We start from the raw sequence: 14186 nt of genomic DNA, 5'->3' as shown, positions 1-14186 counted from the left end.
CAGCCCTTTTCCTTTTACTCACACAATCAAGCAGATGGCACTAACTACTGCGTGGAGTTCAAAACCAAAAAGAGGCAGAATTAAAGATCTACGATGTATTATATTCTTCCCTCCCACTTTTGGGGGTGGTGGTGAGAGGACCTACACCCAGCTGTGCTCAGGGCTTACTCCTTGCTCTGTGCTCATGTGGTGAGGAGAGTGAACCTGGGTAGGCGTGTGTAAAGCAAGCATCTTATCTGTTATTCCGCTCTCTCTCACCCCCCACCTACTTTTAAGAAATAGTATACACAACGAATTTCTCATTTTGTTCACTGCTACAGAAAAATGCACTTGAAAAACACTGTTGGTGCTGGGAGCCATGCAGCAGGCTCCCAGAAGACACGGAGCTCCCCGCAGGCCTGGCCACGGAGGCGCCACGCTTCCACTTAAGCAAATCCGTACCTCAAACAACTGCCCAGCAAACTGGCTTTTCTTGACTGACTGCTGGATTACAACATGATAAACTCATTTCTTTCTTTTTTTTTTAATTTCAGATCCAGGAAAACATTTTCCTTTTGAGAATATATCAAGACCTGTGCTTTTCCTAGATAATCTAGCATTGCCCGGTGACATCAAATGTTTGATGCAGCATTTCTCTGGCACTCATGATCTTAAAATATGCTGCCTATCTTATCTGAAATTTCTACCCATTACATCTGTATATGGGGTGCCAGGATTGAGCCCCAGGCCAGCGGCGTGCAAGGCAAGTGGCTTACCCACTGTACTATCTGTCTGGCCCCATAATGAGATGTGGGCTTTAAAAAACAAAAACAAAAACATTTTCCTTTACAATAATCCAAAGAGAGTTACTGGAATTTAAAGCCAAGACACAAAACATCACACACGTATCATTTTTTAATCCTTAGTCCACAAAAAATGTTGGCATTATACTGGCCTGATGACTACTGAGGCGAAGCAAAAGCAGTTTTGGGGTTTGTTTTGGCAGAGTCAGGCAATGAACCCAAAATCTCATGCAAGACAAGTGCTCAACCCGTGAGTCACATCCCCTGAGTAGCATTTAAAATGGTAGGAAGTTTCTGCTATGTACAAACAAACATGTCCCTCATATCAAGTCTTTAATAATTAGGCTCTGACTTGCCCTTTACTCCCCTCCCCCTCCCTGCACTGTGCTGCTGATGCTGCGCTGACCAGGAGTGGTGCTGGCACTGTCTCTGAATTGCAGGATTTGCATGCAGGACTGTGGAGTCCACTGCTGCCTGCCTGTCAGTGACGGGTCAGCAGGAGCTCACTGGAACTCAGACACACCTGGCTGCAGGGCTGCCTGCAGCTGCTTGTGATGCTGAGATCAAAGAAAGCCGCTTACAGTTGGCGCTCGCAGGTCACTGGGGGTTTGAGTGGGTGATGGAAGCCCACAGGCAGGAGCTCTAAGCCCCCACACTGCTCCTCTGGGTTGACGTTTTGGTTCTAAAAATGTTTCTTGGACAGGAATTTTAATTATGTATGTAAGCTGATGTCCTGAGAATTCAAACAATTTGAAGTAACAGTTCAATCGCAATGAAAAATCACTTTCAAAGAAGTCACATCTACTCCGTTTCTTAATTCTGTGCACAATTCATTCTAGAAATAAGCATATGCTTAGAGGAAAACCCTTTACCCAGGCTCTCCTTAGAATTTCCTTGGATTAAGCTGTATTTTGCTCCCAAAAGTTGAGGAAGAAAATGAAAACAGGAAAGAATGTCTTAATGGTGGCAACAGGAAACTGAAAGCTGTAAGGAGTCAGGGCCCAAAATATTTTAGTGAGGTATCAGAAATAAGATTCTACCTACATCAGTGGACCTATGCTGTTGATGGTGATCTTTTGAGTTTTGGCCACGAGTGTTTATGTTCTTCTCAAGAGCACTCATTACCAGTTTTTCAAGTGAGGGCAAGTTGAACTATGTTTCCAAGAACTAATGACTTTAATTTTTATTTACCATGACTGGCATTTTCAAATAATTTTCTTTTCATTTTCTTCAAATAATAATTGAATCACCATGAGATACAGTTACAAAATTGTTCATGATAGCACTTCAATACAATGTTCCAACAACTAACACTTTCCACCACCAATGTCAAATCCTTTTCTTACCCTTTTATTTTTTTAAATAGGAATAAAGACAGGCTGAAAAAGTGCTTAAGAACTTCTGAGAAGCAGGGAGAGTTCATAAGACTGGAGCACACACTTTTCATGTGGGAGCCCCTCGTTCGACTGCCAGGACCAAACGGTTCCCAATGTAGTAAAGTAGCCCCTGAGCACTGCACTTGTCCAGTGCCCAAGTACCACCAGGAAACTACTCTCCCTTTCTGAAACAAACAAAAAACAACTTCTAAGCTACCTCATAATTTGGCAACAGTTGACAGAGAACTTCCATCTTTACTGTTATTCTCCCTAAGTATTTTCAGGCAAACCATTTCTATACATTGACCTGAAATTAGCTGTCTAGATAATAAACTAAAAGCCTGCCTTCTTAAACCATGGGTCAAGATCCGATATTAAGGGACTGGAACAATAGTACAGCGGGTAAGGCTTTTGCCTTGCACGCGGCCGACCCGGATTCGATCCCCAGCATCCCATATGGTCCCCCGAGCACCGCCAGGAGTAATTCCTGAGTGCAGAGTCAGGAGTAGCCCCCGAGCATCGCCGGGTGTGACCCAACAAGAAGAAGATGAAGTGCTTTAAAAAAAAAAAACTGCTTAAAAAAAAAAAGATCCGACATTAAGGGCTCTGCAACAAAATAGGAAAACCTTAAAAATGTGTTCTCTGTGGGCTGGAGGGAGATGTACAGTGGGTAGGGCGCTTGCCTTGCCTTCAGTCAACCCAGATTTGATCCACAGCACACCATATGGCTCCCTTAAACGTCACCAGGAGTGATCCCTGAGCACAAAGTTAGGAGTAAGCCCTGAGCACGACTCCCAAATAAAAACAGAAAAAAATGTGTTTTAAAGAGACAGATAGTACAGTGGGTAAAGCGCTTGCTTTGCACACAGCTTACCCCAGCTTTATCCCTGGCACCACATCTGGACCCCCAAGCACTTCCAGAAGTGATGCAGCCTCTGCAAAAAGCATTTGTTTAAGGGGTGGAGAAATAGCGCAGCAGGTAGGACATTTGCCTTGCATGCGGCTGACCTGGGTTCAATTCCCAGGATCCCATATGGTCCCTTGAGCACTGCCAGGGATAATTCCTGAGTGCAGAGCCAGGAGTAAACCCTGTGCATCCTCCAGGTGTGACCCAAAAAGAAAACAAAAAACAAAACACAACAAAACAAAAAAAAAGCATTTGTTTTATATTTTGCTTTTTGGGTCACACCCGGCATTGCACAGGGGTTATGATGGGATGCTGGGAATTGAACCTGGGTCGGTCGGATGCAAGACAAACGCCCTCCCCACTGTGCTATCGCTCCAGCCCCCTCCCCCAAAAGCATTTGTTTTAAAGTAAACTTCTGGGGTTGGGGAGATAGCTCAAAGGGCTCGAAAACATGCTCTACATGCATGAACCTTATGTTCAGAACCCTGGTTTTGAGCTCTGACACTGTCCTTTCAGCCAAGAACCGCCAGGAGTGAGCACTGAGTAAGAATACCACTGAGAACCCCTGGTGTGGCACCCAAACCAAAAACCAAACAAAAGCTAAAAATAAATTTCTTCATAGTTTATCATCAGTAAATGCCCAACTTGCGTACGTACTTTACCCACATGCCTAGAATCACGTAGAAAAATTCTTAGGTGAAAGGGGTCATAAGTGGGAAAAGTTTAAGTCCTGAATTAGACAAATCAGTACCTCATAGAATAAAAGAGAAAACAAAACAGTGGGAAAATAAAGAAGAATTCACAGTGAATGAGACACTGGATGTGCTGAGCTCTGATCCCCACCTTCACATGTTCCTCTCATTCTGACACCTGCCCTAGTTCACATTCCTTACAGGAGTTTAATGTGACATAGAATCAATTACAGAGCAATGAAAATCTTACCACATGATAACACCAAAACCTAGACACAGGCACCTTCCTGGAAACCTTTCAGTTATCTCATTTCATAATTTAAGAGACTCTTCCCTTCTTGGTTTTCAACACAAGAACAGATTGGTTTCTACAGGAATATATATAGGACAAATCTGAAATCTCTAAAATGTCTTTTTTTTTTTTTTTTTTGCTTTTTGGGTCACACCCAGCAATACTCAGGCTCTGCACTCAGGAATCCCTCCTAGCGGTGCTTGGGGGACCATATGGGATGCTGGGGATCGAACCCAGGTTGGCTGCCTGCAAGGCAAATGCTCTACCTGCTGTACTCATCTTATTGCTCTAACCCTCCAATCATTTTTTTTTTTTGCTTTTTTTGGGTCACACCCAGCAATGCTCAGGGGTTACTCCTGGCTTAGCACTCAGAAATTACTCCTGGCGGTGCTTGGGGGACCATATGGGATGCCGGGGATTGAACCCGGGTCGGCCGTGTGCAAGGCAAACGCCCTACCCGCTGTGCTATCACTCTGGCCCCCCAATCATTTTTTTAAGGTTTTTTTTTTTTTTAATTTAGTCATCAAGTGATAGCACAGCAGTAGGGTGTTTGCCTTGCATGCGGCCGGCCTGGCCAACCCAGGTTCAATTCCTCCACCCCTCTCAGAGAGCCCGGCAAGCTACTGAGAGTATCTCACCCACACGGCAGAGCCTGGCAAGCTACCTGTGACGTATTCGATATGCCAAACACAGTAACAATTGTCACAATGGAGACGTTACTGGACCTGCTCCAGCAAATCGATGAACAATGGGAGGACAGTTACAGTGACAAAGAATGGAATTCCCCATATGTCTTGGCTATCCCATTTCTCGGCTATCTACAACCAAAACACAAAAACATTTTATTCAAAATGATGTCTGCACACCTGTGGTCAATGCAGCATATAGTACAATAGCCAGAATATGGAAGCAATCCTAAAGGCCAACAACAGATGAAGTTGCAGTCATACTATTCAGTCACAAGAACAACTTGTTATGCAGCTGCAGCAACAAGGACAAAAAAAAAAAAACCCCAAAAAACAAAAATACAAAAACCAAACAACCCTAGAGTATCAGCTGAGTAAGATAACTCAAAAGCACAAGGACAAATAACAGATGACTTTATACATCTGTGGTGTCCAGAGAAACAAATCAGAGTATGGAGAGTATTAACTGTTAATAAACACTGGGCACTGAAATGCACCTGAGAATACCAGGCTGGGGAAGAGAGGGCAGTGGCAAAATAAAGTGAACTAAAAGTGGACATGGGTGGAGAATGTGGGTGTCCCCCACAACATTCCAGAAAATGAACTTTAAGAAAAAATCATTTTATTTTGGGGGTCTACACCTGGCAGTACTCAGTCTTAGACCCGGCTCAGCACCTCAGGGACCACTCCCTTCACTCCTGGCAGACCCAGGGGACCACACCGGTGCCAGGGTTCGAAAGCGTCAGCCATGCACAAGGCAGAACCCTGCCCCCTATACTATCTCTCCAGACATAAAGACCCATTTAAGAACACTATTCTAAACATTTGGTTGGGGAGTGGGAGGCGTTGGGGGTGAGGAGGGGTCCCACAACCAGCAGTGCTCAGGGATGATTCCTGGTAGTCCCAGAATCAAACCACAGCTGGTAACATACAAGACCGTCACTACTGGGCTGACAGACTTTGACAATTCATCGTGCTGCTTCTCTCACTTATTTCCACAGTCAACATCCAGTCAGCTGACCCAATCTATACCACAATTCATAACAATTATGAAGGTTTTAAAAAACTTGTATTTAGTATTAATTTTAAAATCAGTTTATAGCACTCTGGTGTTTGCACTGACTCCTCAGAATATGCACAGTGTACCTAAAAAAAATTAAGTAGCATCATCTTTACTGTGCAGTCAATGTGAGATTTTTTCATAGTATGTTATTTTATTTTGGGGCCACACTCAGTGGTGTTCAGGGGTTACTCCCGGCTTTGCACTCGTGGTGGGCTCGGGAGACTATATGGGGGACCTGAGGATTGAACTTGGCCAGTTGCGTGCAAGTCAAGTACCCTACGCACTGTATCACTGTATTATCATTCTAATTGCATTAGAAGGGAGGTAACTCTTAGGTTGGGAATTGGTTATAAAAGGAGATAAGGGAATAAAGGCAAAACATACAGACAAGAGCTACAAAGCTGTTTCCAGTTTTTAACTCCCTCCCTCCCTCCTTTCTTTCCTATCCATCCAGACAGTGCCTGGAGGACAATGCTGGGGACTGATATGGGGGTGGACACATGCAATGCAAGCATCACTGCTCTTGTACTCTCTAGCTCCATCCAACTTTTCTGTTTTTGGCCACACCTGGCAATGCTCAGGGGACCACCAGAGATGCTGGGGGATCAAATGCAGCTCAGTTGTGTGCAAGACAAGCGCCTTACCTGCTGTACTATTGCTCCGGCCCCATGGCTCTATAAATTTTATTAGCTATATCAGGTATCAGTAAATGTTTAAGCAGGGACAGTAAAATCAGAATAATATAGCCTCTTGCCCCTAATTATTCCAAAGGGATGCTGGTTAGAAGAGGTCCTATGGGAAGGTACAAATTATAAACACAGGGATAAAGCAGACTAGAAGTGAGTGCTTAGTTTAGAAAGAATATGATATATGAACAGATATAAAATATGAATAGGAATAGAAAAGGATACAGTCTCCTGTTATGTGAATATAATCCCGTAACAAAGTAACATGAGTTACTCCTGGGGCTGGAGCAATAGCAGGCAGGTAGGGCGTTTGCCTTGCACTTGGCCGACCCAGGTTCAATTCCCAGCATCCCATATGGTTCCCTGAGCAGCGCCAGGAGTAATTCCTGAGTGTGTGACCAGGTGTGACCCAAAAAGAAAAGAAAAAAGAAAAAAAACCCCACAAGTTACTCCTGAACTCTAGAACTTAATTAATGATGTCTGAAGGGCTAGGAATATACAGAGTGGAAGAGGTCATAGTTTGCATCTATGAAGCTCTGGCACAGCAAAAAGAAAGAAAAATTAAAATGCGTGATTAACCATTAACATTACATCTGTGGGTTAAGGTCATAGCAACTAGACAGTTCTATGCAACTAGGTGGTTCTATTACAGCGGGTAACGTGCAAAGATTCAACAAAAGCTGGCCTGCAGCAGGCAGCATCTTCAGAGTAGGGACTGGTCACGAAGACAGAGGTAACAACCTGTAAAATGCCAGCCCTTGTTCTAGCATATGATTAAAAAAAGGGAAAAAACCCCTCATATCTCCATGTCAAAGACTCTGGTCAGCTTCCCGTTCACATTAGGAAATGCCGAGATGTATTATGGGCAGAACAGAGGAAGATGCAACATTAACGCAAAGACTGAACTGATGAAGGAGAAACCTTTAAAATACTTTCTGAATATCACTGTGAAATGTAGTTTGGCCACTGTTACGAGCTATGTTCAAAATCCCTGGAACCTGATAAAGGCAAAGAACTCAATACAACTTATGGAAAACATCACAAACTCATCAGTAGAACTATCACATTTTAAAGCTGTGTATCAGGTATAGATGAGCTTAAGCACATTTTGTGTATTTAGAAAAAAAAGACAAGACTCTCAAAGGTTGATTTTTGCTTTCTTTTTTAAAAAATAAATAATGACCTTTTTACGTGTGGAACAGATTCAAATATACATTGGGTTCTCTGACTTTAGATATGATTGGGTCCAGTCTCATAATGGAAATTCTATACTCTGATCAGTAATGATTTTAATACCTACTGATAACAAGAGAAACATATCCCATTGTATCTAGGGAAACATATCAAATACCAAGTATCTAAAATTAACAAAAAAGACTGGAGGAGGGTTTTGGGTCACACCTGGTGATATCAAGGAGTTACTGCTGGTTCTGTGCTCAGGGATCACTACTGGTGGGATCAGGTGACCATATGGGACCAAACCTAGGGATCAAACCTAGGTCAATCACATGCAAGGCAAGTGTCCTACCTGCTGTGCTATTGCTCTAGCCCTAAATTAACAAAAGTTTAGCCAAAGAAAAATTACTACAAGTTTTCAACAATAACCAGAATAGAGATGGAGTCAAGTTAGCGTTCTTCATCATGGTATGAAATTGTAACAAAAGGATGCAAAACAGAACAAAAACATAAACAGCAGTAAAATAGCAGTGATATGAACTAAAGTACTTCTGAGGGTTCCCAGGATACAAAATGAGAGCATTTCTAACCTGCTATATAGTTTAGGACTGTATAATGTAAATTTATCAACTTCTTTATTTGGGGGGGGGGGGGGGGGGATGGTCATACCTGTCTGGCTGCTTGAAAGACAAACACCCTATCCACTGTACTATTGCTCTGGTCCCAAATTTACCAACTTCTTAAACTACATAACTCTTTTTAATTTTCTTTCTGCAGAGTCAGGACTCAAACCAGGTGTCATAAACACAAGGAAAACAAATAAAGATTTTTATTGCTGGGCTGCATTCCTAGCCCTTGAGTATGAATGGGAATGAATGTGAATTTGCACTACTCCCAACTGTTAATAGACGTGTCTCCGGAACAGGACAGGGCTCTGCAGCTGGGCTCTTAGCTCCAGCACCTGCCCTGCCCTGTATTAGCTCATGTTCTTGGACACACTCACTTGAATTGAGTTCATCTCTTTTGAGTCTATTTAGGAATGATTATTGATGCAATGTGCAAATGCTTATGCCCCAAATTTCCAAATCCTATACCCATGTCTCATCTCTTATTTATCCATTATTATCAATGGTAATGAAGAATGGTGACACTGGAGAAATTCTGTTAAGTTTTCTGTGGTGTGGAGAATTGAACATGCAAGGAAAACTACCAATTAATCACATCTCTGGCCCTTCATTCCTTAAAAGGTACATGTGTGCTGACACTCAGAGGACTTTAAAGACTGCGTACTACTCAGGCTCCTTGGCACATAGCCACTGGGAAAAATATCAGAGGAGGACAAACTTCAAGGAACCTCAGAATTCTAAGCTGTAAAGCAAGAGATTTGATGGGATGAGGGCCAATCAGATGTCAGCTACAACACAATATAATAACGAACATCTAAGTATGAAAATGGCTTTCTACTTAATACTTAATCAAAAATTCCCCCGTCCCCCCATTTTCTCCTGTTTCCTTACTCAAGAAAACCTAAGCAGGCACGAGAATACAACAGAAAGACAAGTGCTGCAGGTTGGTATTCTTTTCACAATGTACTTAACTGGAGAGCTCCTGAATTCAGTCAAGATTTCAAATTCTTTTTTTTGGGGGGGTGGGGCGGTCCCCCAAGTGGTACTCAGGAAGACAGTGTAGAATGAAGCCCTCCCAGGGACTCTGCCTGTGGTGCTGGTGAACTCCACTGGACACCCTCGAAGTGAGGTGATCCGGGTCTCCAGGACCACACCCAGTGGTACCCAAGGGCCCATGCAGTGCCAGGTATCAAATTGGGGTTAGCTGCAAGATAGACATGAACCTTAACCCCTACACCATCTCTTCAGTCCACACACTATTTTCAGCGAAAGGGCAAGAAAACATGTGAGTCAATGAGGGGCATTATCGTGTGTATATAAAGCCTTTGAGAACATGTGAAACTTGCTATTTAAAACAGAATTTTCATAATTATATTATACAATAGTATCATTACACTTAGATAACAGTAAATAGCTTTATTTATGTTAGAAAAAAATACCTTATAAAACCATTTTAGACACAAGGCTACGTCACTTACCACTTCCGTGGATGTTTCTGCATGTTCAGAAGTAACATGTTCTTGAAGAGATGTCTCCGTATAGCCCATTTTTCCACAATATGGACAAGTAAAAGACTGTGGCTGCTCTACAGAGAAAGCTTCCCCACCATAGTACAAATCTACAAAATAAAGTGGAATTGCATTGAGAATTTTTAAAAGTTTTCTTAATATGTAAAATGTAATTTATAAGGTACAATGCTTTTTAAAAAAAGTGACTACAATCTCCAGTAACTTTACTGTCAAGGAAGACCAGCTTGAACATCTCTGATCTCATGTGTATGACACTCCTATTCTTCCAAAGGCCCATGGAATTCCTTCATAATTCCTTCGCTATAAACCACTAAAGCCTTCAAAGAAAATAAAGCTAACCGTTTTATCCTTTGTTTAATTTTGAAACAATTACTTTTACACCTGGTCTAATCTTAATCCTTTTCCTTTATCTCTGTATATACTACAGCAAAGCCAATACCAACAAAAATAACCGGCAGGTTGTAGCAAAACTGAAAGCTCAAGTGCTCAGAAGGAAAGACTAAGAAGGCCATAATAAATAAGCCACCTCCTGTGGAGTTCATGGCCAATTCAATCAGCCTAATCAATGGCTGAATAAACAGCAATACTCCTACATTTAAAAGAAAAGCCACCTCCGAGATGCAGCTCTTTGTCTATGAAGCACATTACTACAGCAAAGAATCCTTAGCATCTAGTTCACATACATGTTAACTTGAATAGGGTAATAACATATTCTGCCCAACTTGTTTACTAAAAAACTGGCCAAACAGCAAATTCTCTGAGAATAGTTTGTTGCCTCAATAGTATGCCTCAAGAAATAAATCTTTCTCTACTGTTAGTACAAAAATAAAATCAAACATATATTGAGTATATCACTTCATTGCAAAGAACTCTCACTAATATGAAACAGCCAAAGTTAAATGGAAATATTCTCTACATGATACATCTGTTCATTTCAAGGCAAAGTAAAAAACGACCTTAACTATCTAGGGGTCACGGAGATGTCCCCAAAGGGCAGAGCACACATGCTGCACACTGGTTGCTGAGGCACACCACTAGTTGATATACTAAAACGTATCAACTCCCTACGCAGATCTACTATCACATGCATAATACAGCCAGCTGGTAGCTAGAAATACAACATACATGAAATAGAATTTTCTCACCAAATAAAGGGAATTCATAAAAAAAAAAAAACTCAGAGCTTGGGGGCCACAGTGACAGCACTGCAGGTAGGGCACTTGTCTGGCACGCATCTGTCCCAAGCTTGATCCCACATGGTCATATGGTCCAATGCCCCCCCCCCCCCACCCCAGGAGGTAGAACTGAGTGCAGAGCCAGGAGTAAGCCCTGAGCAAAGCTGGGTGTGGCTTAACAACAAAATAGAACAAACAAAAATACCTCCCAAAATCTCACAGCTAACATCATAGTTACTACTGAAAGATGGGATGTTTTTGTTTACTCCCTAAGATCAGAAAACAAGAAAACCACGTCCAGTCTTGCTACTCTGATAAATCTTTTGCTGAGAATCTAACCAAACTAATTAGGCTAGAAAGTGAAGGTCATCCAGATGAAAAGGAAGAAGACCATCTTCATATATCGTCTTCATGTATACAGAAAACCCTAAGTTATACACTTAAAAACAAAACAAAACAAAACAAAAAAAACTATTAAAACCAGTAAATTAGTTCAGAGCAATATTATAGAATATAAACCTACAGACAAAACCTTTTTCTATACACATTACACATGCAGGAAAACAAAAAAATTTCCACTTACAGTAACAACAAAAATCTTAGTACTACACTTAATGAAAGATATAATTCTGCAGTTGTGTTGAAAAAAAACTAAAGATGAACTTTAATAAATGAAAAGATATTTTATGTTCACAGATTGGTGGTTCTAATATTATTGCTCTCCAGACTGATCTAAAAATTCAGGTGGAAAGTAAAAGAATCTAGACTATCCAAAAAACAATTCTGAGGAGGAACAAAGCTGGAAAAACACATTTCTGGATTTCAAAACAATATAAAGCTGCAGTTATCAAGACAAGTACTAGTATGAAGACAATAAAATAGACACCTGGGTCAAAAATATAGATATTCATGCTCCAGTGATCCGCCCCACCCCTTTCTGGGCTTTTTTGGGTCACAGCAGTACTTAAGGGCTACTCCAAGCTTGGCGCCCAAGACTCACCCCAGGTGATGCTAGAGGATCATGCAGTGCCAGGGTCTGAACTCAGGCTCCAGTATGTAAGCATGCCTCCAGCCCTTTGTTGCTACACCCCTGCCAGACTTTTCTACTATGACTTCAGATAATGTTGATATTAAAAAACTGTTTATTATGATAAACATTTGCACTTAATAAATATAAGACTGGTTTTGACACACACACACACACACACACACACACACACACACACACACACAATGAGATCAACAAAATCAATCGATACTGTGCATGTGTGCTTAAAAGATAGAAGATCTATCTTCTTTAAAATTCCAAATATACAAGGATAACTCCAGTCACCACATGTTACTACTGGATTAGCAGAATCTACTCATTTTGCACGATGAAACCTTCTACTCTTGATCAATATCAAACCATTTGCCCCTCTGATCAAGGATTTTCAACAAGAATACCAAGAGCATTCACTGGTATAAAGTCTTTTCAACAAATGACGCTACAACTCAATATTTACATATGAAAGAATGAAGCAGGGGAGAGAGTATAAGCAGGCAGGACACTTGCTTTGCACCCAGGTCCCACCCCTGAGCAGTAAGTCTGAGCACTGCTGGGTGTGATCCAAATCTATCCCCCAACCCATAAAAATAAGTTGGACCACCACTTCATTTCATATTAAAAAAAAAAAAAACTAAACTAAAAATGGTTAAAAGACCTAAGCATAAAGTGAAGACTTTAAAATATTTAGAAGGAAACAAAAATTTAAATCTTCTTAGACATGTATTAATTAAGCAGTAATTTGACACTAAAATAGAGTGTAAACTTCGGTGCTTCAAAGCATACCACCAAAAAAGAGAAAAGAGAACCCACGGAATGGGAGAAAAAAAAATCTACAAATCACCCTCTTGACAAGCAGTTTAAGTATACAATACACAAAAAAATATTAAAAATTCAATAATAAAGATATTATGTAACTGGAAAATGGGCAAAGGGTCTTAACAGTTATTTCTCTAAAGTAGACATACAAATGGCCGATAAGTTCAAGAATACTCATCAGACAAAATTAAACCCACTTCACACTCATTAGGAAAAGTACGAGCAAAAAGGGTAAGAGACAAAAAGTAAAAAGTAGCAGTAAGCAATTACAGCCTTCCTTGCTTGCCCCACTGTTTTGGGGGCTGGGGCCATGTTGCCAGGGACTTAACCCCGGGTCTGAAACAGGGAAGCATGTTCTCCATCCCCTTGGCACACTCCTGGCCCTCTGATGAACTGGCACTGTCTTCTAATCAACTTGAGAAACAATCTGTTTCTGGTTGCTGTTTGTTTTTTTGTTTGTTTGACGGAAGAGGACGATATGGGTGCGAGGGAACAGACCCAGGCCAACAGCACGCGAGGCTGCATTACCAGTTGTACCATCACTCTGACCCCCGAAACAATCTATATCTAGACCAAGAACACTTCCACACTGCCATCAAGGTCAGTGTGACCTCATTCCTTCTTTACGGAGGCATTCTTCTAGGCTTTCATAAAAAAGTAGATTATGACTAAGATAATTACTTAGAACAAAAAAGTAACATTCCTTTTAATTTTTAATGAATTTGGAGCCTCATGTATGGTACTGCGGATAGTTTCAGAACATTCTGCCTTTAGTTCTTCAAACACAAACACACAAAATTCTGAATGATTCATTAGCATTTCAGCTAAATACATACCAAAATCTACCCTTGTTAATATGCACTGCATTGGGTGGTCAGTTGTATGCCTTGTTGTTGTTGCACCACTTTCATAACAAGATGCACAAAGATCGTAATCGTAGCAAATTAAACACTTATATCTGCGACCTCGAAAATTTCCTTTTAAACATGCATCACAGCTGACACCTATAAAAAAAAGAAATATCATTAATTAGAAGCCATAAAGGGCCATTCTCCATTTAATTTTATTTATTTTTTAGTCTCCATTTAAAGTTTCTTAAGTACTGATTTTAAAATACCAAGTTCCTTTTCAAAGTTAAATATATAAAATGAAAATTTCTATTAACATGGTGGATTTGTTTCCCTGAATTACGTTAGAGAAAAGAACTTATGTTTGCTGAAAGGTAGTAAGTGCTTTGAAAATATTTTGGTAAGCTAGCAAGAGGTTGAAAAACAGTAAAGGAATTGGAATCCTAACAGGGACAGTTATTCACTAAAGTAGGCAAAAGTCTGA

At 40.9% G+C, this 14186-nt stretch overlaps 1 protein-coding gene across 2 annotated transcripts in view; it reads right to left on the bottom strand.

Moving 5' to 3' along the window:
- KCMF1 (potassium channel modulatory factor 1) overlaps positions 1–14186 on the bottom strand; it is a 78765-nt gene that overhangs the window by 15327 nt on the left and 49252 nt on the right. For both annotated transcript variants that reach the window (XM_056116253.1, XM_056116246.1), the window contains 2 exons: positions 13691–13858; positions 9765–9904 (listed from right to left, as the gene is read on the bottom strand). In XM_056116253.1, the coding sequence (XP_055972228.1) occupies positions 9765–9904; positions 13691–13721 (171 nt within the window). In that variant the 5' untranslated portion in view covers positions 13722–13858. The remainder of the gene's footprint in view (positions 1–9764; positions 9905–13690; positions 13859–14186) is intronic.

The sequence above is a fragment of the Sorex fumeus genome, unplaced genomic scaffold (assembly GCF_029834395.1).
Source record: "Sorex fumeus unplaced genomic scaffold, SorFum_2.1 ptg000003l, whole genome shotgun sequence".
Classification (NCBI taxonomy): Eukaryota; Metazoa; Chordata; class Mammalia; order Eulipotyphla; family Soricidae; genus Sorex; species Sorex fumeus.
This window is presented reverse-complemented; position numbering and strand designations above follow the sequence as displayed.